Here is a 23,889-nt window from a genome sequence, read left to right on the forward strand (position 1 = left end):
ATGTTGAGCACAATTTATGGTCAGTAATCCTAATTAATAGAAGAGTAGGAATTGAGGCACAGTTTCTTAACTTCTGATGTAGTTTATTGTTCTTTATTTATAACAGGCAATAATAATAATCATAGTAGTGCACTTTCATTTTTTTTAATATAATACAGACATTTCTTATTTAATCCTCCTCTTCATGTTGTTTTCCCCCAAATTTCTGTTTTGAATTTTTAAGAATTGTTTTGTTCTACTGTGTATGAAGGGGGGAATAACAGTTTTACAATCTTGGAATGATCAATAATGATGACAACAATAATCATATTGTGAGTACAGTGTGAATAAAGAATCAAGACATGGTTTCATACTGTATACAATGGACAGACACATGGGGAGGGGTGTGATTATATAAGGATGGGCTGGGGTTGAGGTATTTTCATCTGGATGAGAGGATGGGGGGGTTCAAGAAGAGATATAATGAGGGTGTAGGAAGGGGGCAAGGAGGGAGTTGAGGTGGTTGGAGAGATTCACCCGCAATGAGGGGGTCAAACGTCTCCCCCTCATCCCATCATTTACTCTGAACGGTTATTTACACAGAATGTCTAAGAAGGGTTTCGCTCTAGTTGTGTCTCCAGCCAGTTTTTCCCCTAGTTTTTGTTTTCAGGCGAGACAAGGCGGGGCGTCAAAGCTCTCAGTAACAGCAACGTCCAGGCCCTCTGGCCTCAACAACACCAATTGAAACCAATAGAAGCCAAACTCTTTTAGACGTGGAGCAGCAGAAATAGGCAGGGAGAGGCCTACCCCACCCATACAAAGGTAGGGGTAACACTGTCTCCCACGATCCCTCTCTGGTTTTTAGCACAGGGTCATGGAGAATGAAAGACTGTGGGGGTCGTCTTGTGTCACATCTCGCTCCCATTCACATGACCCCTGACCTAGCATTAGAATGTGGGGGGTGGGGGGGTGGGTGGGGGGTAGGTAGGATGAGGTTCTCGGACGGGCCACACAAACGGACAGGTCGAGCAAGTATAACAGGCATGTACCTCCCTCCGTACGCATCATCTTAAGGCGCCCAAACTCATTCTTGGCTATGCAAACTCTTACTACTACTAATCTGTGCAGGACGGTGCTAGATTCATATGCCACCTAAATGAATGCAGTAAAAAAATAAAAATAAACATTCAGTCATCATCCACTACATTGCTTTCCAGTAATGTCATGCAGCATTTCACTGGCGACTAGCTCGGCTAGCATGGTTACACATCCACCATGCTGGAAAGGACAATGTGAAAGGAAAATATCCCAGACAGCACAGTACGTTTCGAGTCGGCACGATATTAGGAAAATGGGTACATGATTCCTGCCAAAAAGGACTTGAGTGAAGGGTGTGAGCTACACTGAGAGGTGAGCTACTAAAAGTCAACAAGCCATAATCATGTTCTTTGCTGTGTGGAAGGGTTGAGCAAGACGAGCCTCAGGTAAGGAAAAAGAGGAAGACTGCCACCCACTCTTTTCGTATTTCGTGGTAAATGGCCGTTTCACACCAGTGAAGATACAGTACAGCCGTTATAGACAGAGAGTACGCTAAGTAAAGCGTTACAATAACCTACTGCCCTGCGTCTCCTAGCTACAGCATCGCCCTGTTTGCTGTACGAGGAGTCGTGTAGCAGTGTGTTGACTCTGACTGATATGAAGTGTGACGATGGGGACGCGGCATACCGTGCTGCGGTGAGTCTTAGTTACTGTGTCGTGGTCACAGCCATCGCGTGAGGCTGATCATAGGTGTCGACTGACGACGAGGGACTAGGGAGGGACTAGAACGAAACCTGCGTTTTCTTTTGGTGCTCTGTGCAAGGGGAAGGGGTATGAGGGGGGGTCGTAATGAAGGAGGTGGAGGGGGCAGGGCAGTGGCCAAGGGCGAAGGGATGGTAGAAGGAAATCACTATTTGTTTTGTGTCTTTTAGGACAGTGCGTTCCAATGTTAAGGTCCAGTTTTTAATTGTTGTTTTTTTTTTCTCTGAAAGAACAGGAGGGTTTCTGTTTTTGAAGGGTCCATGTGTGTGTGTGTGTGTGTGTGTGTGTGTGAATGCTGTTTATGTTCTGCACATGGGGTTGGGCCCTCAGTCAGTGTTTTTATGTGGCGTGTCCATATCTTTGTACCCTTAAGTAACAACATTCTAGCAGAATATGACAGAGAAGGAATTGGAGATTACTACCCCCACCCTTTCCTGCTCTCCTCTGCTTTTTCAAGTGTCTACGAGATCATTTTTTTATTTACTTCATGGAAGATTTTCATATTTTTTTTGCCATCCCAGAAATTCCCAAAGCATCGAATCTATCCTTGGTTCATTTCTTAAAATGTGTTTTGTTTTTGCTTTGTTTTGTTGCTTTAAATTGGAAATTATCTTCATTATACCAAACAAAGACAAATCAACAATAAAGACACAACATCAAAAGGATCTGGAAGGATTTTTGCACCATTGGTTTCTAAAACATTGAGGAATTAATGGACAAGAGGTTGTTTTCTGTCCTGCTCTGGAAAAGAGGGTTCAATCTGGTTTCAACTACAGCAGCCATTTTTGTCAGTTTCAATGCTGTTCCAATATTCCAACAGAACTTTCCCCTCTATTCTTGTCAGCATCTTCCCTTTCCACTATCTTTCCACTTTACAATATATAACTCAACAAATAAATACATAAATAAATATTAAATAAATCTATGACATAAATAAAATAAAATACTTTTACAATAGTGTTTTTTGTTTTTGACATTCACTTGGTTAGCGTTATCCTCCATTTTGTTGGCGGCAAACATCAAACTCATTTGCGCTCAAATCACATAAACAAAAGGAAAAAGGAAACAAAAAGCTAAATGGAATTCATTCTTTTTGTGTGTGTGTGGTCTGTTTCTTTCCTCTCCTGAGAATGAGTGTGCATCAGATTCAATGTCTTTCTCTCTGTCATCCTTAAGACAGTCTCTCTCTTTTGTTTCTTGAAACAAGCTTTTCCACCTCCTCCCCTCCATCCCTCCCTCCCTCCCTCCCTCCCTCCCTCCCTCTTTCTGCTCTCTTAACAGAACAAATCAGTTTAGGTGTCGAGGGCCTTTTCAAAAGCCGCATCATTCAGTGCCCCATGTCGGCCATATTGGGAACGTAAGGGAGGGAGGGTCGGTTGTTTTCTGTAGAAGACAATAATGGATGTGGAGGGCTTGGTTCAGTCCTCTTGGAGTGAACACCACAGGCTTGGCCCCATAGAGACAACTAAACCAGATGAATCGATTCTCTACTGAAAGGTTTTGGACTTCCTGTGGACCACAACATCTTCGTCTGTGCACGTCATTCTGAGGATCTGCTGAGGATTACTCGAACGATTCCAAGTATATCGTTCCATTCTCTGTTTTGAAATCTCTCCGTGTTCCACATGTCAGTTGTAGTGGGGGGGGGGGCGTTGAGACTTTCTTCCGTGCCTTGTCTGTTCTTTTTCCCCTTTCAACTTGGGTGATATCCGTAGGAGATATCGGTTGCTGCATCCTCATTTCAAGGCAAGGTGGTTTTCATAAGTTTGTTTCAATTGTATTCTAGGAATCATACAATTGTCCTGCTTAGTTGTAGAGAAAACAGATATTTGTCTTTATTTTTGTTCAAATAGCTGTATTGACGTCTTTGGAGCTACTTGGATGCAAAGATGCATTTGGACGCTTCACTCTGGTTTTGATGCAGTCTTCCTCATCCTTATCTTAAATTCCACCATGTTTCTGCTCTCGTAACTTATCGTTACTGAGAATCCAGTGAAAGGACCCAACCTGTCCGTTTCCTTGATAGCCACTAAATTGACTTGACCCGTAATATTTCACTCTCACTGCCCCCCCCCCCCCAACAAAAAAAAAACCGATGTTAGGTAAAACTTCAAAGTGGATCCGCATCAACTGGGAAACACTGTTATAATTCGTGATATTATTTCTGAAATTCCACAATAGTTTTCATCTTATTGGTTGTAGACCGGATAACTTTATCCTTTAACCATTCAGAGCCTGCCTTTCCCCATATAAGTCTGCCTGATTATTTTACTGGCTCCATATTGTTGTTAACCGTTGCATGACGTGTTGTACTTCAAATGTACAATGAGACATTTTTCTGATCTTGGCTCCTCTTCTGAAGCGAGTCTATGAGCGACACTGCGTTTTTCCTCTCGTCTGCTCTTTTCTTTTCTCCTATCTTGGCTGGGCCAACTATCTCGTCGGGCCCGTTTCAAGTTGAAGCAGTGGTTTGTGATGACGATTGCTGGGTCAGGTGGTTCGGTAGATGTGGTCGTGGTGATGGTGGTAGTCTGAGGGGGTTTGTCTGTGTTGTTCTCTAATGTCATCCCTCTCTAACGGTCTGCCCTATCCGGTTCTGTTGACGTCTGTTTCCAGAATGTTCCCTCAGGGCTGAGACTGTGTCCCGTTGGAGGAAAGGAGTCTGGTCTTGTCTTTGCCCGAGCCCTTCCTCTGAAGCACGCTTCCGCTGCCCCCTATCCCTGTGTCACCGCGCTCACACTTCTCGCCCCGGTCCCCGCCTCCTTCCGAACGTCGGGAGTTCTGCCGGGTCGGGGTGCCGGGCGGACGCGAGGTCAGCTGCCCATTCTTCTCATCTGGGGAGAGAAAGATAAAAAGACATGAGTTTGATGAAGACAGAGATATAAATAGTGTGTGTGTGTGTGTGTGTGTGTGTGTGTGTGTGTGTGTGTGTGTGTGTGTGTGTGTGGGGACCAACCAGCCAGTGCCTGCACAGATGGTTGATCATGAGTACTCAGTAGCTGGGCTTGAATCGTTTCCACCACTCTCTTGAACCTGCGACTTGGACCTAAGGAGTCAGACAAATACTCAGTCAAGGTATACACTGTCCCGCATCAATACGGGGATGACTTTAAGATGAATGACCTACATGTATAATGAGTTCTGTTAACTGTCTCCGGACAGTTTTGTGGTATATGTCGGGGATATAATCACGGGATAAAATATAGGACAAAAATCGTGCCAAACATGGGTTACCAAACACTGATTACACATTTTTTGCAAATAAAAGTCTCATAGACAAAATGAAACTGTAACTTCAAGCGAATCATAACTTCCGCTGAAGTCCCATTTTCACTTGAAAATCCTACTCCCATTGACATCAATGGATAACAAAGTGACAATTTGCCTTAAGTGGGTAGCAAGAACACTTAAAAAAAAAAAAGTCTTACTGTAACACAAACAAGTCTGGGAACCACTACCTGATATAAGGGTGAACGTCACGCTGTAGATGCCAGTTTCCCTCTTTCCTTCCCTCTCTCTCTCCCTCTCTCTCTCCCTCTCTCTCTCCCTCTCTCCCTCAGAGAAGGCGATGTCCACCTGGAACTTAACAGGCTTCTGGAAGACGGAGGGGCCACCAGAGGACTTGTACTCTGCTCTGAAGCTGGTCTGGGAGATGACGCTGTGACTCAGGGACGGGATCTGAACAGATGCAATGTAACAGCACCGCATTGGAAACGAGAGGTGGAAACCGCTTTACACGCATTACAAGACTTTCCATCTACGTTTATGTGTTCATGTTTTATGAAGGTGGTTGTGTATCTTTGTATCATGGCTGTGCAGGCCTTTCACTGAAAGTAGGGGAAGGTACAGAGGTAAAAGAGAAGGAGTTAGTGAGAGAGAGAGAAAGAAAGGATAGATAAAGAGAGAGAGAGGATAGATAAAGAGAGAGGATAGATAAAGAGAGAGAGGATAGATAAAGAGAGAGAGAGAGAGAGAGAGAGAGAGAGAGGATAGATAAAGAGAGATAGGGGATAGATAAAGAGAGAGAGGATAGATAAAGAGAGAGAGAGGATAGATAAAGAGAGAGGGGATAGATAAAGAGAGAGAGAGGATAGATAAAGAGAGAGGGGATAGATAAAGAGAGAGGGGATAGATAAAGAGAGAGGATAGATAAAGCGAGAGAGGATAGATAAAGAGAGAGGGGATAGATAAAGAGAGAGAGGATAGATAAAGAGAGAGAGGATAGATAAAGAGAGAGAGGATAGATAGAGAGAGAGGGGATAGATAAAGAGAGAGAGAGAGAGAGGATAGATAAAGAGAGAGAGAGGGGATAGATAAAGAGAGAGAGAGAGAAAGAGAGAGTTGTCCGAGTGAGATAGAGAGGAAGAATGAGCGAGGATAGAGGATAGACAGAGATACTCACAGACAGGAAGGCATGGACTATATCAGCTTTGATGGAACTAAGCGGTTTGTCTCTAATGACAACAAATATCTGTTCCTCCTTTTCCAGGTTGATGAAGTTCCCAAACCACGACTTCTTGGCCAGCCTGCCATTCAGAAGCATTTTTAACAGTCATATATTCATATTTCTGCTATGTTAAATAGAGGTGCTTATAATCATTTATGAACATTTATAAGCATGTAGAATGACTTATTCCAGGAAGTTGATATAAAGTGTTCCCGAAACAGGACAGTCATTCCGGTGGATATAGATAGACTAACTGTGTATGTCTAGGATTATCTACTTACTCTGGGCTTGATTCTGGAGTTAGACTGGACATGTCCTCCGGTGTTGGAACTACAGGAGAGCAAAAAGAGAGAGATGGAGAGAGAGAGAGAAAGAAGAAAGAGTCAGAGGGAGAGAGATGGTGAGTTATATATATATAGAGAGAGAGAGGGGAAGATAGAAAAAAAGAGAGAGAGGGTGAGTACGGAGGAAGTAGAGCGGAGAGAAGTAGAACTTGATGACATCACTTGATGAGGTTCAGTTTCATTGATTTAATGACCAATCTGTCTAATTAATCTGAGCACCGTAGAGTACAGTAATGGTAGAAGAGACTGTGGCTACGTTGAGAACAGAATATGCACATACTGGTCACCTTAATAATGTTTGCATAGTGTTTTACCCAATTCATATGTATATACTGTATTCTAGTCATGGCTCATCCTATATACAGTGCCTTCAGAAAAGTATTCACACCCCCTTTGACTTTTTCCACATTTTGTTGTGTTACAGCCTGAATTTAAACTGGATTATATAGATTTTTCCCCCCTGGCCTACACACAATACCCCATATTGTCAAAGTGGAATTATGTTTTTAGACATTTTTACAAATTAATAAAAAATGAAAAGCTGAAATGTCTTGAGTCAAGTATTCAACCCCTTTGTTATGGAAAGCCTAAATAAGTTCAGGAGTAAAAATGTGCTGAATAACTCACATAATAAAGTTGCATGGACTCACTCTGTGTGCAGAAATAGTGTTTAACATGATTTTTGAATGACTAGCTCATCTCTGTACCCTACACATACAAATGATCTGTAAAGTCCCTCAGTCGAGCAGTGAATTTCAAACACAGATTCAACCAAAATGACCAGGGAAGTTTTCCAATGCATTGCAAAGAAGGGCACGTATTGGTAGATGGCTTTAAAAAAGCAGACATTGAATATCCGTTTGAGCACGGTGAAGTTATTAATTACACTTTGAATGGTGTATCAATACACCAATTGACTACCAAGATACAGGCATCCTTCTTAACTCAATTGCCGGATATGAAGGAAATCGCTTAGGGGATTTCACCATGAGGCCAATGGTGACTTTAAAACAGTTACAGAGTTGAATGGCTGTGATAGGAGACAACTGGGGATGGATCAACAACATTGTAGTTACTACACAATACTAACCTAATTGAAGCCTGTACAGAATACAAATATTCCAAAACATGCATCCTGTTTGCAACAAGGAACTAAAGTAATACTGCAAAAATTGTGGCAAAGCAATTCACTTTTCAGCCTGAATACAAAGTGTTGTTTGGGGCAAATTCAAAAAACACATTACTGAGTACCACTCTCCATATTCTCAAGCATAGTGGTGGCTGCATCATGTTATGGGTATGCTTGTAATAGTTAAGGACTGGAGAGTTTTTCAGGATAAAAAAAAAAAAGAAACGGAATGGAGCGAAGCACAGGCAAAATCCTAGAGGAAGACCTGGTTCAGTCTGCATTCCACCAGACACTGGGAAATTAATTCACCTTTCAGAAGGACAATAACTCAAAACATAAAAGAAACACAAATCGAAACTGGAGTTGCTTACCAAGAAGACAGTGAATGTTCTTGAGTGGGCGGGTTATAGTTTTGACTTAAATCTGCTTGAAAATCTATGGCAAGACTTGAAAATGGTTGTCTAGCAATGATCAGCAATTAATTGGACAGAGCTTAAAGAATTTAGAAAATAATGATTTACAAAAATGTCTAAAAACATGTATTCACTTTGTCATTATGTGTTATTATTGGAAGATGGGTGCCGCAAATAAATATATTTAATCCATTTTGAATTCAGGCCTTAACACAACAAAATGTAAGTCAAGGGGTATGAACACTTTCTGAAGACACTGTAACTGCTACTGTACACACCTTTCCTATTCCTATACTGTCAATACTGTCTATACACACATATATATTTACACTCCCCCCTCTCTCTCTCACCCTGCAGTTTGCGTCGGTGGAAGCGTGGCGAACCCAGCAGGTTGTTCTTGAAGGAGTTGAGGCGTGTCCTCCAGTGGGCGGAGCTACTGGCGGCCATCCCCCCGCTGCCTCCGGGGCTGGAGGGTGGAGTTAGGGAGAGGGATCCACCCCCGCCCACACCCCCGCAGCCTCCCTCCGCCCGCGAGGAGGAGGAGGAAGAGGAGGAGGAGGGAGGGGTGGGTGGGGGGTGCTGGGGGTGGTGGACGGGGGTGCCTAGGGGGGTGGGGAGTGGAGACCCCTGAGGGGTGACCTGTGGCACAGGGGCAGAGTTAGGATAGACGCTCTTAGTGACCGACTTAAAGACGGAGGGGGTGGGGAAAAAGAAGCGAGGGATGGGGGAGAGGATGGGTGAGGGGGACAGAGAGGGAGGAGCTTGGAGAGGTAGTGACTTCATGGACTGGAGGTGAGGGCGATCGGAGAGCCCTTTGGAGGGCAGGGTCTGGGTTTTGGGGTCGGGCACAGTCATCCGTTGTGACGGTCGGGGAGTGGTGGTACTTCCTGGTTTGGGGTCTTTGGAGTGGGTGGTGGAGGCGGAGGTGACTTCTGATTGGCTGAAAGTGAAAACTGGGCTCTGATGGGTGGGAAGAGAAAGGACGGAGGGACGGAGAGGAGGGAAGGAAAGATGAAGAGAGTAATGGTCATGAGTTATGATTTATGAATATACTGTAGTCTGATTGTACTTACATTTCTAATTGTAGAGATTTATATTCTGTTATTTCTCTTATTATGTTAATTTAATAGGGTCCATTTTGAATAAAGGGCCAGAGACCCTTTCAATTTGAGGGCAAATATGTGATCCTATCAGTCTGTGTCTCTTGTCTGCTTCTAGGCCCTTACTATTGGTGTGTGTGAGTGTGTGTGTGTGTGCGTGAGTGAGTGTGTGATGTGTGAGCGTGTGTGCGTGTATGTGATGGTATCTATGGTATGGGTAATGGCTCAGAATGGGACAGTATGAGGGTGATGGACAGTCAGGACAAATGACAGTCTCAGAAGAACAGTTACAATTACAATTACACTTCAGTTCATTACAGAGAAACACAATCAAATCACAGTAGCGTAGCTGTGCAGTAGCACATTTCACCATGAACAAAGGTAGTCTCATCTGAATGTGAGTTCAGCATATCAAAGATATACTTACGTACAAAAATATACTGATATTACAGGTAAGGTATTTTATAAATTCTACAGTAGAACCACCTCTATAATAATAATCAGGTAGTGTAAATGTGTGTCTATTTGTAAAAGAGTTGGCCAAGCGTGACTTACCCTGGGACTGCTGAGAGGACTTGACGAGAGTCCTGTTGAAGCTCCACTGACTGAACGAGACCTGGAGGACAAAAATACCAGTATCAGACAACACCGGTACAGTAACACATAGCGCGGTCCCCCTTCTGGAAAAACCACATGAATTTCACGTGATCTTACGTCAAGTTAAAGTGACAACATGTGACTACATGTAAAAGCAACACGTGATCACATGAAACGACACGTCACAACATTTCAACGTTTTTTTCCCACGTGAAAGCGCAAAACCGATTTTCAGCCGAAAGTTTTTTTTTTTACAAGTGAAAGTGCAAATTCCACATGTGAGGTGAAAACATGTTATTCTCCTCGCATGTGAAAAGGTGGTGTTAACACGTGAACGACTGACCTAATGTGTCTCTTATATTTTCCATGGAAAAATGTCAGCTCAATTTCAGCTTCACATTTTTTTGTTAAAGGGAAGCAATGAAATGGTATGGGGGTTTTAAGGTCAGAGGTACGCTGTTGAGCTAAAACGTGTCATTTAAAAAAGGTGGAAAAATCTTTCATCAATGACAATATTTGACAAAAATCACTTAGTACTGACTTATCAATACGTCCCCAGACTGGATTTGAACTCACAACCTCTGGATTTGGGGTACAGCTGATCTTGCTGCTGCGTCACAAACTTTGTAGCATTCTAAGAAGCCACATACACATTCATTACCTATAATACATCTCTGCACATAGAAAAAATAGTGCCGTCTGCACTGCTATTTTAGCTATTTTAGCTAAGGAGGACCGAGCACGCCTCAATTCTCATCGACGGGGCTGTAGTGGAGCAGGTTGAGAGCTTCAAGTTCCTTGGTGTCCACATCACCAACAAACTAACATGGTCCAAGCACACCAAGACAGTCGTGAAGAGGGCACGACAAAACCTATTCCCTCTTAGGAGGCTGAAAAGATTTGGCATGGGTCCTCAGATCCTCAAAAGGTTCTACAGCTGCACCATCGAGAGCATCCTGACGGTTTGCATCACTGCCTGGTATGGCAAATGCTCAGCCTCCAACCGCAAGGCACTACAGAGGGTAGTGCGTATGGCCCAGTACATCACTGGGGCCAAGCTTCCTGCCATCCAGGACCTCTATACCAGGCGGTGTCAGAGGAAGGCCCTTAAAATTGGCAAAGAGCGCCAAGTCTAGGTCCAAGAGGCTTCTAAACAGCTTCTATCCCCAAGCCATAAGACTCCTGAACATCTAATCAAATGGCTACCCAGAACATTTGGATTGACCCCCCTGCCCCCCCCTTCTTTTACGCTGCTGCTAAACTCTGTTATTATCTATGCATAGTCACATTAATAACTCTACCTACAAGTACATATTATCTAAATTACCTCGACTAACCGGTGCCCCCGCACATTGACTCTGTACCGGCACCCCCTGTATATAGTCTCGCTATTGTTATTTTACCGCTGCTCTTTAATTATTTCTTACTTTTATTATTATTATTTTGTATTTTTCTCAAAACTGCATTGTTGGTTAAGGGCTTGTAATTAAACATTTCACTGTAAGGTCTACACCTGTTGTATTCGGCGCATGTGACAAATACAATTTGATTTGATTTATCAGTTAATCTGACTATTCTCTCATCATTGATTCCATTGACTTATTTCAGTAATTTGAGGGTTTTCTGTATAGTTGTCTAATGTTAGTGGGGCATATTATTCAGTTATAATGTTACTCCTGAATATAAATATGATAGTTTTTCTTGAGTACAAAGCTGAGATTTACTTTGAAGTCCAGTGTAGGAATACAGGTGAAATCAGTCATTGACACAGACATGGTGGTGTAGCAGGAAGATGTGAATGCTGTGAACCAAGAGGTTGTGAGTTCAAATCCCAGGTGAGGACCTAATGAATAATAATTACTGTATAAATAAACATACACAATGTAATTAAGTGTGTCAAATATCTAAGTGGAAATCACTGCAGCAATTTTGTCACAATCCGGAGACATCCTGTCCTGTTTGCAGGGCATCGTGAAAATTTGAATCCACATGTGAAAGGTTATGTGATCATGTGAAACTTCACGTGAAATATCATCACATGTGAAGTGTTCCAAAACCCCATGGTTTCACATGTGCAATAGAATTTTGCATGTATGTGCAAAACATGTGGAACTTTCACAAGTGAAGTCATCAGACAATACTAGTACAACAACACAAAGCACGAGTGTGTGTGTGTGCCTGTGTGTATGTGTGTGTGCGTGCATTTGTGTGTGTGTGTGTGTGTGTGTGTGTGTGTGTGTGTGTGTGTGTGTGTGTGTGTGTGTGTGTGTGTGTGTGTGTGTGTGTACATCTGTGTGTGCATATTCAGTGTGCGTGTGTGTTTATGTGTGTATATATCTATGTCTAACCTCTGGCTGTGTGCGGAGGTGTCCAGCGCCCTGCGCGTGGGTGTTGGGGAGCCCTGCTCCGTCACACTCAGCACCTCCAGACTCTTCCTCTCCGGCCGGCACCGGCCATGACGGGTCAGCATGGGAGAGTCCACCCGCTTCCTAGGGGGATCTGCTGGGAGACCTTAGAAAGGTTAGAATCCAGGTCTCAGAGGTACACAGAAAGGTTAAAGCACCTCTAACCTACGTTATTTAAAGCACTGGTGCATCAAAACACAAATTTGTCGGGAGGTTTTGACATGCTGACGTGTCGGACAAAGAAACTGCAGACCAACTTGAACTTGTTGTAAAGTTTTGTCACGGGACATTTATTTTTTAAAAGTTTCATTGCAGGACTTTTATTTTGAAACAGAATCGCCAGATGTTGCTTACTGTCGCTAGCTTCACAGATACCTATCAGTAAGTCAGAGTTGGCTAGAAATAGAATGTTCCAAATGATTTCTGAGAATGTTATGTTAGAATAGAAAATGAATAGAATGTCTCTGGGAGTGATCAGAGTGCACTGTGGACACTCCGGAGTAATCAGAGCTGTCCAATAAGTGTCGGTTAGGTGAGCTTGTTGATTCTTTCTAATACATGTTGCCTAATGTTGTCTAAAGGTTTTCTTTCTAACCTATATCGTTCCTGGGCGGCAGGTCTTCGTCCTCACAGCTGGGGTAACGCTCTTTCCTGTCCAAGAGGAGGTAGTAGATCATCTTCTCCTGGTTGTCTCTGAGAAAACGAGAGAGAGAGAGAGAGAGAGAGAGAATGAGAGAGAGAGAATGAGAGAGAGTGTGAGAGAGAGAACGAGAGAGAGTAAGAGACATTCAGGGATTGAAAAAGAGTGTGTGGCGATAGCTGGGGTTCATATCTGACCAGAATACCATTGTTTTATTAACAATAATGAAACAGTTGCAGGAGTATAGTTACAGCCTGAATGGCTAAATCAGAACTAGAGCATAATGTGAATGGGAGAGTTGGCGGGACAACAGTAGAAGGAGAAAGAGCCATTGTTTATATCTGTGGTCATGCTTATGCTTTGCCAGAGTGATGTAACATTTGACATGCCAAAAAAGCAGATTGGTCAGTCAGTAGAGAGAAAGCGAGAGAGATAGAGAGAGAGAGAGAGAAAGAGATTGTCTTTTTTTGCTGGAATCTCGCAATCAGAGGCCCTGTCCCAATACTCCATAAAGTCCTATTTCCTGGGCTGGATTACCTTTACTTCTCCAGAGAGAGGCAGAGAGAAAAATACTAGGATAGAGAGAGGCAGGAAAACACTAGTAGGGAGAAGGGGAGCGAGAGAGATATAGAGAGAGGCTAGTATAAGGAGGAGCAGATTGAGAGAAACAGAAAGAGAGATAAAGAGAATGTTGAATGGAATTGACAGAGAAAAAGAGAGAGTGAGAGAGAGATCAATAGTTCATTTCCACAGCAACCAGTGAACGGTGACACTACAGGGGCCACATCAAGGGACACTCACACTGCAGGTCCCGGGTCAGCTTTCCCCGGTCTCTAAAAGCAGCCCAGACAGTACTCACTCCTCACACTGCAGGTCCTGGGTCAGTTTCCCCCGGTCTCTAAAAGCAGCCCAGACAGTACTCACTCCTCACACTGCAGGTCCTGGGTCAGTTTCCCCCGGTCTCTGAAGCAGCCCAGCGAGTGCATGCTGTCCAGTACATCAGGGTCCAGCTCGGTCAGCGACACGATCCTCTTCACACACACACGCCTGGGAGGAGGCTGCTCCGGACACGGCTCGTTACGACCACCGCTGGCCGGGGAGAGATATGGAAAGGGGGGAAAGCGAGAGATAGAGAGAAAGACAGATGGAGGGGAGAGAGTTCGGCTGAGTAGAGAGTTCCGTGAAAACGTCCACATACACGAGCATCATGTAGAACTATTCAACTGACTGTCTTTGATTTGAACACAGAGGGATGGACAACGGGATGAGTGTACTTACAGATACCAAGAGTGTTTTTGTATTGCTTCTAGCTGTAAGAGAACACAGACACAGCCAGTTAGTTACCCACACAGTCCTCCTACGTCTAGTCACTCTCTTCCTCACCCCTCTCCTCCCCCTCTCCTCCCCCCGTACCGCGTGCACTGTGGGTTGACCTCGATCACGCCTTTGAGCGGGGCCTGGCTCTCCTTCGCCCCGTCGTCATCCTCCCTCGCTCCATATCCCCCCCCTTCCCTCTCCTCTCTCCCTTCCACCATCCTCCCCCTCTCCTCCCCCTCTCCTCCCCCCGTACCGTGAGTCTCTTGTCAGGGTTGACCTGAATCATTCCTTTAAGCAGGGCCTGGCAGTCTGGCGGGATGAAGTGGGGCATGTGGAACACCCCGCTCTTCACCTTCTCAAGGAGCTGGCGCAGGTTGTCATGGTCAAAGGGTAGAGCTCCCTACACACACACACACACACACACACACACACACACACACACACACACACACACACACAGGAGAGGAGAGAGGGGAGTTACAGAGCGAGCGACATAGAGGGGAAGAAAGAGATGGAGGGAGAGGAAGAGGTTCTTACCACCAGCAGTGCAAAGAGGATGACGCCACAGCTCCACACATCTGCCCTGCGACCGTCATACTTCTCCCCCTGCAATGCAAGATGACGGCAGGACACTCACTGAGAATGAAATCGATTCACTGTTCATTCATACAGTACAGACACACAGACTGTCGGTGTACGTCTCTGGCCAGACAAAAGCCACCGACATACAGAGAGAAGGGAACTTACTCTGATAACTTCTGGACACGCGTAGTGAGGAGATCTGTCATCGTTCAGAAGAAAGAGAAGACAGTCGTTTTTAACATTTTTTATTTATTGAACCTTTATTTAACTAGGCAAGTCAGTTAAGAACAGATTCTTATTCACAATGACGACCTACCGGGGAACAGTGGGTTAACGGCCTTGTTCAGGGGCAGAACGACAGACGTTTACCTTGTCCGCTCGGGGATTCGATCCAGCAACCTTTCGGTTACTGGCCCATCGCTCTAACCACTAGGCTACCTGCCGCCCCAAAATACTGTACGTCAGTAAGGGCGCCCGCCTCTCCACACACACACTGTACTCACCCACAGCTGGTCTCGAGCAGGCTGTCTCCCACCTGGAGGGAGGCCATGCCGAAGTCAGCGATGCGGATGTTGTTCTTCTCATCCAGGAGCAGGTTCTCAGGCTTCAGGTCTCTATGACTACACACACACACACACACACACACACACACACACACACACACACACACACACACACACACACATACACACACACACACATACACCACACACACACACACACACACACACACACACATACACACACACACACACACACATACACACACACACACACACACACACACACACACAGGTTAGAGAAACAGGTCTGACATAGTGGCTGTATATATATTGCTCTGACCATATAGAATGACAGTGTACACACAGACTGACCAGGTGAATCCGGGTGAAATCTATGATCCCTTACTGATGTCTCTTGTTAAATCCACTACAATCAGTGTAGATGAAGGGGAGGGGACGGGTTAAAGAAGGATTTTTAAGTCTTGAGACAATTGAGACATGGATTGTGTATGTGTGCCATTCAGAGGGTGAATGGGCAAGACAAAAGATTGAAGTGCATTTGAACGGGATAGTATTAGGTGCCAGGCGCCCTGGTTTGAGTGTTTTAAAGAACTGGAAAGCCTTTCTGGGTTTTTCACGCTCAACAGTTTCCCCTGTGAATCATGAATGGTCCACCACCCAAAGGACATCCAGCCAACTTGACACAACTGTGGGAAGCATTGAAGTCAACATGGACCAGCATCCCTGTGGAACAATTTTAACACCTTGTAGAGTCCATGCCCTGACAAATTGAGGCTGTTCTGAGGGCAAAAGGTGGGGGTGCAACTCAATATTAGGAAGGTGTTCCTAATGTTTGGTATACTCAGTGTAAATAGCTATATACAGTATATTGTTGTATATACTGCATTAATGTAGAGTCTGACCATATAGAGTGACTGTGTACATGTTGCTGTATACAGTATATTACTGTAGTGTCTGACCATATAGAGTGACTGTGCGTATATTGCTGTAGTGTCTGACCATATAGAGTGACTGTGTATATATTGCTGTAGTGTCTGACCATATAGAGTGACTGTGTATATATTGCTGTAGTGGTCTGACCATATAGAGTGACTGTGTATATATTGCTGTAGTGTCTGACCATATAGAGTGACTGTGTATATATTGCTGTAGTGCCTGACCATATAGAGTGACTGTGTATATATTGCTGTAGTGTCTGACCATATAGAGTGACTGTGTACATATTGCTGTAGTGTCTGACCATATAGAGTGACTGTGTACATATTGCTGTAGTGTCTGACCATATCGAATGGCTGTGGCAGAAGTCCAGCGCTGAGATGATCTGTCTGAAGAACTTCCTGGCCTCTTTAGGCGTCAGTCTGCCCTTCTTTACCAGGTAGTCAAATAACTCTCCTCCTGAGACGTGCTCCAACACCAGATACCTGGGAGAGGGAGGGAGGGAGGGAGGGAGGGAGGGGGGGAGGGAGGGAGGGAGGGAGGGAGGGAGGGAGGGAGGGAGGGAGGGAGGAATCAAATAATGTATGTTTAAGTGTATAATAATAACAAACTAATTCCCCCACTGCACATGGTCATACATACGGTGAGGGAAAAAGTATTTGATCCCCTGCTGATTTTGTACGTTTGCCCACTGACAAAGAAATGATCAGTCTATAATTTTAATGGGAGGTTTATTTGAACAGTGAGACAGAATAACCACAAAAAAATCCAGAAAAACGCATGTCAAAAATGTTATAAATTGATTTGCATTTTAATGAGGGAAATAAGTATTTGACCCCCTCGCAATCAGAAAGATTTCTGGCTCCCAGGTGTCTTTTATACAGGTAACGAGCTGAGATTAGGAGCACACTCTTAAAGGGAGTGCTCCTAATCTCAGTTTGTTACCTGTATAAAAGACACCTGTCCACAGAAGCAATCAATCAATCAGATTCCAAACTCTCCACCATGGCCAAGACCAAAGAGCTCTCCAAGGATGTCAGGGACAAGATTGTAGACCTACACAAGGCTGGAATGGGCTACAAGACCATCGCCAAGCAGCTTGGTGAGAAGGTGACAACAGTTGGTGCGATTATTCGCAAATGGAAGAAACACAAAAGAACTGTCAATCTCCCTCGGCCTGGGGCTCCATGCAAGATCTCACCTCGTGGAGTTGCAATGATCATGAGAACGGTGAGGAATCAGCCCAGAACTACATGAGAGGATCTTGTCAATGATCTCAAGGCAGCTGGGACCATAGTCACCAAGAAAGCAATTGGTAACACACTACGCCGTGAAGGACTGAAATCCTGCAGCGCCCGCAAGGTCCCCCTGCTCAAGAAAGCACATATACATGCCCGTCTGAAGTTTGCCAATTAATATCTGAATGATTCAAAGGACAACTGGGTGAAAATGTTGTGGTCAGATGAGACCAAATTGGAGCTCTTTGGCATCAACTCAACTCGCCGTGTTTGGAGGAGGAGGAATGCTGCCTATGACCCCAAGAACACCATCCCAACCGTCAAACATAGAGGTGGAAAAATTATGCTTTGGGGGTCTTTTTCTGCTAAGGGGACAGGACAACTTCACCGCATCAAAGGGACGATGGACGGGGCCATGTACCGTCAAATCTTGGGTGAGAACCTCCTTCCCACAGCCAGGGCATTGAAAATGGTTCGTGGATGGGTATTCCAGCATGACAATGACCCAAAACACACGGCCAAGGCAACAAAGGAGTGGCTCAAGAAGAAGCACATTAAGGTCCTGGAGTGGCCTAGCCAGTCTCCAGACCTTAATCCCATAGAAAATCTGTGGAGGGAGCTGAAGGTTTGAGTTGCCAAACATCAGCCTCGAAACCTTAATGACTTGGAGAAGATCTGCAAAGAGGAGTGGGACAAAATCCCTCCTGAAATGTGTGCAAACCTGGTGGCCAACTACAAGAAACATCTGACCTCTGTGATTGCCAACAAGGGTTTTGCCACCAAGTACTAAGCCATGTTTTGCAGAGGGGTCAAATACTTATTTCCCTCATTAAAATGCAAATCAATATATAACATTTTTGACATGCATTTTTCTGGATTTTGTTGTTGTTATTCTGTCTCTCACTGTTCAAATAAACCTACCATTAAAATTAGAGACTGATAATTTCTTTGTCAGTGGGCAAACGTACAAAATCAGCAGGGGATCAAATACTTTTTTCCCCTCACTGTACATACTCTCACACACTTTGATGTGTACATGCTTAAACATGTATAGGCCTGTTCATGATGTCACACGTTCAGTACAGCACCAATTATCACTCACACACACACACAACCGTGCGCGCACATACACACACATGCATGCACACACTCACACACATACACACAGTATATTAGTATATTAGTATATTATTGAGTTTTGGTACAGTAGAAGAGACAGGCAGAAAGAGTGTGGGTGAGAAAAGAGGATAATATACTTACAGGTATTTGTTATTCTCATAAACATCATGCAGCTTCAGCACATGAGGGTGCTCTATTAGTTTTAGTATAGCTATCTCCCTCTCCACCTGGAGACAGAGACAGAGAGAGAGGGGGTACGAACAGAGAGGAGAGAGAGAGGAGTTACGAACAGAGAGGAGAGAGAGAGAGAGAGAGAGAGAGAGAGAGAGAGAGAGGAGGTACGAACAGAGGAGAGAGAGAGAGAGAGAGAGAGAGAGAGAGAGAGAGAGAGAGAGAGGAGGTACGAACAGAGAGAGAGAGAGAGAGAGAGAGGAGGTACGAACAGAGGAGAGAGGGAGAGAGAGAGGAGGTACGAACAGAGAGAGAGAGAGGAGTTACGAACAGAGAGGAGAGAGAAGGTACGAACAGAGAGGAGAGAGAGAGAGAGAGAGAGAGAGAGAGAGAGAGAGAGAGAGAGAGAGAGAGAAAGAGGAGGTACGAACAGAGGAGAGAGAGAGAGGAGGTACGAACGGAGGAGGTAGAGAGAGAGGAGGTACGAACAGAGAGAGAGGTACGAACAGAGAGGAGGTACGAACAGAGAGGAGAGAGAGAGAGAGAGAGAGAGAGAGAGAGAGGAGGTATGAACAGAGAGGACGAACAGAGGAGAGAGAGAGAGGAGGTATGAACAGAGAGGCGTTAGAGAGAGAGAGGAGGTACGAACAGAGAGGAGGAAGAGAGAGAGAGAGGAGGTACAAACAGACAGGAGGTAGAGAGAGAAAGGAGGTATGAACAGAGAGGAGAGAGAGAGCGAGCGAGCGAGAGAGGAGGTACAAACACAGAGGAGGTACGAACAGAGAGGAGAGAGAGAGAGAGAGAGAGAGAGAGAGAGAGGAGGTACGAACAGAGAGGACGAACAGAGAGGAGTGAGAGAGAGAGAGAGAGAGAGAGAGAGAGAGAGAGAGAGAGAGAGAGAGAGGAGGTACGAGGAGAGAGAGAGAGAGAGAGAGAGAGGGAGAGAGAGAGAGAGAGAGAGAGAGAGAGAGAGAGAGAGGAGGTACGAACAGAGAGGAGAGAGAGAGAGACGAGGTACGAACAGAGGAGATAGAGAGAGAGAGGAGGTACGAACAGAGAGGAGAGAGAGAGAGACGAGGTACGAACAGAGGAGATAGAGAGAGAGAGGAGGTACGAACAGAGAGGAGGTAGAGAGAGAGAAAGGAGGTACGAACAGAGGAGGAAGAGAGCGAGAGAGGAGGTAGAGAGAGAGAAAGGAGGTACGAACAGAGGAGAGAGAGAGAGCGAGAGAGAGATTGAGAGGAGATAAAGATAGCAGGAGCAAGTGCGGAAGCGAGAGATAGCAAGAGATCGATAGAGAGAGCGAGAGAATGCGAGCGAGCGTCCATGAGCGAATGTGACAGAGAGTTTGTGAACACACAGTGCACAGCCTATACACACAACTCCTAGAAGTAGAATACAAAAGAAGAACCAAAGAGGAAGAAAAATCTGATGACTTATTGTATGTCAAAATACATTCATTATTAACGACAGCACGCTGTCTGTCTATATCATGTGCTCCTACAAATGCCTAATAGCAGGCTCATGGCTCTCTCTGTAGGCTACTGGACCTTCAGAAGGACAGACTCAGAGAGCGTCTGAGTCCCAAATGGCACCTTATTCCCCGTGAAGTAGCACTACTTTTGACCAGGGCCCATGCTCTGGTCGGAAGTAGCGCACGCTGTAGGGAATAAGGGTGCCATTTGGGACGCGGGACGCTTCTCCGGGATCATACCTTCATGAGGACGGACTCGGACAGCTTCTCTCGGTTCACAATCTTTATGGCCACCTTCTGTCCCGTGATACAGTGGACTCCCAGCTTCACCAAACCTGAGGAGAGAGAGAGAGAGAGAGAGGGCGGAGGAGGAGAGGAGATGGGGGGGGGGGGGGGAGAGAGAGAGCGGAAAGTAAGAAAAGAAAGAGAGAGAGAAAAGCTTTGAGTTTGTCTTGTTCGTTTTAGTTCCCTTTATTTTCAACAGAGTTCCATTCTCATTCACAACAAGTGAAGCGGAACGATACAGGAGACACGGGCGGAGCTTGACCTCACCCATACCATATCGACTTGACTATGCAGAACCTAACGGCCTAATTCAGCGACTGCAGTCCACATCGGCCTGTTTATAGTTCAACCGGTTCAATCCACTAAGGCTACACCAGCCTGTTTCCAGCACTGACATCTGATACTTACCAGAACCTCTATAATAAACCAAGCAATTTCAGTCATCTCTGTCGATTTCCATTCATGTCAGCTGGTCACACTACTCAGGTCTAAACAAGTCTACCGAGGGCCAGATTCCCAGACCAGGATTAAGTCTACTCCTAGATTAAAAAGCGTGCTCAGTGGGGAGAAAGTGTTGTTTAGTTCAGGAATAGAGTACAGGCTTAATCTGAGAGTGGTACATCTGCCTTTATTAGATCAGTTCAATCTGCTAGTCCAGTCTCCGCCGTCTAGGAGCCCACTTTACTATGGCGGAGGGTCACTTAGCTCCAATATAAAGGTCTGGGTTTCCCAGACACAAATTAAACCTAATCCTGGATTTAAAAAGCCCATTCAATGGAGAATGAAGATTCCCTTTAGCCCTGGACTAGGCTTAATCTGTGACCGGTTAGTTAGTTAGTTAGTTAGTTAGTTAGTTAGTTAGTTAGTTAGTTAGTTAGTTAGTTAGTTAGTTAGACTTCAGAGCACCAGGAGGTGAAAGACACCGAGATCGGCCCGACTGGGTCCACGACTGTACTGTTACTGTCAATGAGACCCACACCTCGGAGACATGGATTCATTCGTAAAGGACACAGACACCGCACACAAACAAGCAGACACACGGCTCACAGCTACACTCAAAATAATGTTACATGCAACATCATACCCATGTAAAAGCTGTGACAGCCTGCTTGACATTACTGATCCCAGATATTTGTAAATAGCAATACCATTGGACATATTGGCCCGTTCGTGTGAGTTGCAAGCACTACTGTGACATACATCACATACACACATATTAATACTGAGGACATAATGTCCAGGCGCACATAGAGCGGACTCTTTAGACAACCAATTGTATTTCTCGGCCTAATATATATTAAAGATATGACTATTTGCATCTACCATGCATTGATAATAGCAGCTTTTGCGCTTGGTGATGAGTTTAAAGGGAGCGGTGGAAGTATTGCTTACCCGTCTGCCCCTTCCCAAGGGTTTTCTCCAACCGGTAAGGCCCGACGTATTGGGCCGACTGGCCTAGCGACAGCTCCTTGCTTGTCATGATGTCCGTGCGTTGAAAGCGAAATGATGTGATGATAAGGAGATCAACTCGCAGTTTTTCTCGGGAGGAATGTATTGCTTTTCCTCGCTGCAGAACGGCTCCGCCGTAACAACATTACAGACGCCTAGCGATGTGGTCACAGGGAGGAATGGAGAGAGCGGTTGTAGTCGTGATGACAATTTCGTGGCCTATAGTCTCGGGTAGGCTACTCCCATGCACTTGCCTTTTTCTATGCGGCTATTGCATACACTTTCCGTCATATAAATTCGGTAAACTCAGTTTATTATCAACGACCGTGAATTGACTAAACAGGAATGAAATACGGGGACGTTAGAAAGTGGAAGAGGGAAACTCGTATGGAGATTTTGACAGGTGCATATTTCAGAAGTCCAAAATAACGGAAGTTATTATGAATTACAATTATTATTAACAATAGACGAAATAAATGTGTCCTATTGTTACTATTGGTATAGACAGATAGAATAGCCTATCAAAAACTATTTCATCTGATAGGATCAATTTAACGGCTAGATTGCACACAATTCTGCACCTCGTAGCCTACACCCGATACTGTCATAAGTGATCGCTATAATAACATAATAATGACATTTGTAAAGAATCTTATCATCGTAACATATGTTTTGTCTTCCTCCACCTCTTTTTGCCCCATTTTGGTATGTAGCGTCTCTCTGCTCCGTCCTTCAGGCTATATGAATAGTAATATTCCGTTATAGCCTCAGAGGGGTGGTTTTTCCCAATATCCGGTGCACTCTTCGGATTATCCCAGGGCCTGGTATCAGGAAATAGAGGGGAACAAGAGCGTCAAAACAGCCACCCTGCCATCCGCACCCGTTCGGACTAGCCTACACTTCTCTCAATCTGTATTCCCCAGTCAACGTCTGTCAACAATTTCACCTTGCGTTTCCGTTCAGACCAAAATGTATTTTTCTTTCGAGAAATAATCGTTTTCTCTATTATGTGAAACGCTCGATTGGATGGTTGTAATACATCGTGGTTCTACAAAAAAGCATCTTTAGCTGGCGTAGTACTCTCCTCCCTCCCTCCTCTTTCTTTCCCTTGCTCTCTCCCCTCCCTCCCTCGCCGTCTATGGACATATCACACCATCCCCGCTCGTGCTCCTGCCACCGCTGCTTCCAAGATTCATCCTTCTCCGGCGTCCTTGTGCAGAAAGATGTAGCTTCAGAAGCGATTCCAAAAATATCTGCTTGTCTGTCGAAGTTCTTTGCATCCACAATCCGTCACGGGATAGCCTCCCTCCTGGCCGCAAAAAAAAACGTTATTTTCTCTCTCTCCCTTCTTCTTCTCCTCCTCATCCGATACGGCAGCATCAGCATCCGGGTTCCGTTCCGTCCCCCCCCCACCCCCTTTCTCTCCTCCACCCCATCCTTTTCCCCGTCTGCCTCTCCTTAAAATATGCTCTCGGTCGCCTCCCATTCGCTCACCTACTTCTGTATTCAAACACACCAACTTTTGAAGGGCTGAGGGACACACACATGAAAATACCCTTTCCAACATCTAATGGTGTAAAGAAAAGAAGATACACTTGTTGTTGAATGTTCTTGTAGAATAGAATAGTATAGAATAACAAACGGATTAATTTACTTCCTTTTAATAGTATTTGTACGTCCCTCTTTGGTCAATTTCCACGTCTTTCTTATTTCATCCCAGGCAACACAAAATGTAATACAGTCCTTTACAAGTGTTTAACTAAAAGTATGTTTCTCTTGATCTAGCCTATTGATTGGTAAAATCAGACAGATATTATTAATCTCACGTCATTTCTTTGATGTGTCTAGTTTCTCTCATTAGATGCATCAACAATCCTAGCGAATGGATACCAATAGCCATTAATAATAGGCTAATAGGCGTAGCATGTTGCCACGCCGTC

The 23,889-nt window shown here is 44.8% G+C and overlaps 1 protein-coding gene across 3 annotated transcripts; it reads right to left on the reverse strand.

The window, feature by feature from the left end:
• Positions 1-71: 71 nt before the first annotated feature.
• Positions 72-23,332, reverse strand: LOC106600941 (serine/threonine-protein kinase BRSK2). Of its 3 annotated transcripts, XM_014192739.3 has the most exons (20): positions 22,636-23,332; positions 21,893-22,104; positions 20,456-20,550; positions 18,712-18,797; positions 16,558-16,698; positions 15,257-15,373; positions 14,919-14,952; positions 14,709-14,777; positions 14,425-14,571; positions 14,133-14,164; positions 13,779-13,943; positions 12,810-12,907; positions 12,158-12,320; positions 9,768-9,828; positions 8,463-8,751; positions 6,508-6,556; positions 6,182-6,305; positions 5,238-5,457; positions 4,736-4,825; positions 72-4,613 (listed from the first exon to the last, which is right to left on the reverse strand). In XM_014192739.3, exons 2-20 carry the CDS (start codon positions 21,978-21,980, stop codon positions 4,405-4,407), a joined length of 2,277 nt encoding a protein of 758 aa, XP_014048214.1. In that variant the 5' UTR covers positions 21,981-22,104; positions 22,636-23,332; the 3' UTR covers positions 72-4,404. The 3 variants fall into 3 exon arrangements, with proteins under 3 accessions (XP_014048214.1, XP_014048217.1, XP_045570891.1); XM_014192742.3 differs by having other exon boundaries at positions 12,158-12,311; positions 21,893-23,332; XM_045714935.2 differs by having other exon boundaries at positions 21,893-23,332.
• Positions 23,333-23,889: the final 557 nt, after the last annotated feature.

Source organism: Salmo salar, chromosome 03 (genome assembly GCF_965601325.2).
Source record: "Salmo salar chromosome 03, fSalSal1, whole genome shotgun sequence".
NCBI classification, from domain to species: domain Eukaryota; kingdom Metazoa; phylum Chordata; class Actinopteri; order Salmoniformes; family Salmonidae; genus Salmo; species Salmo salar.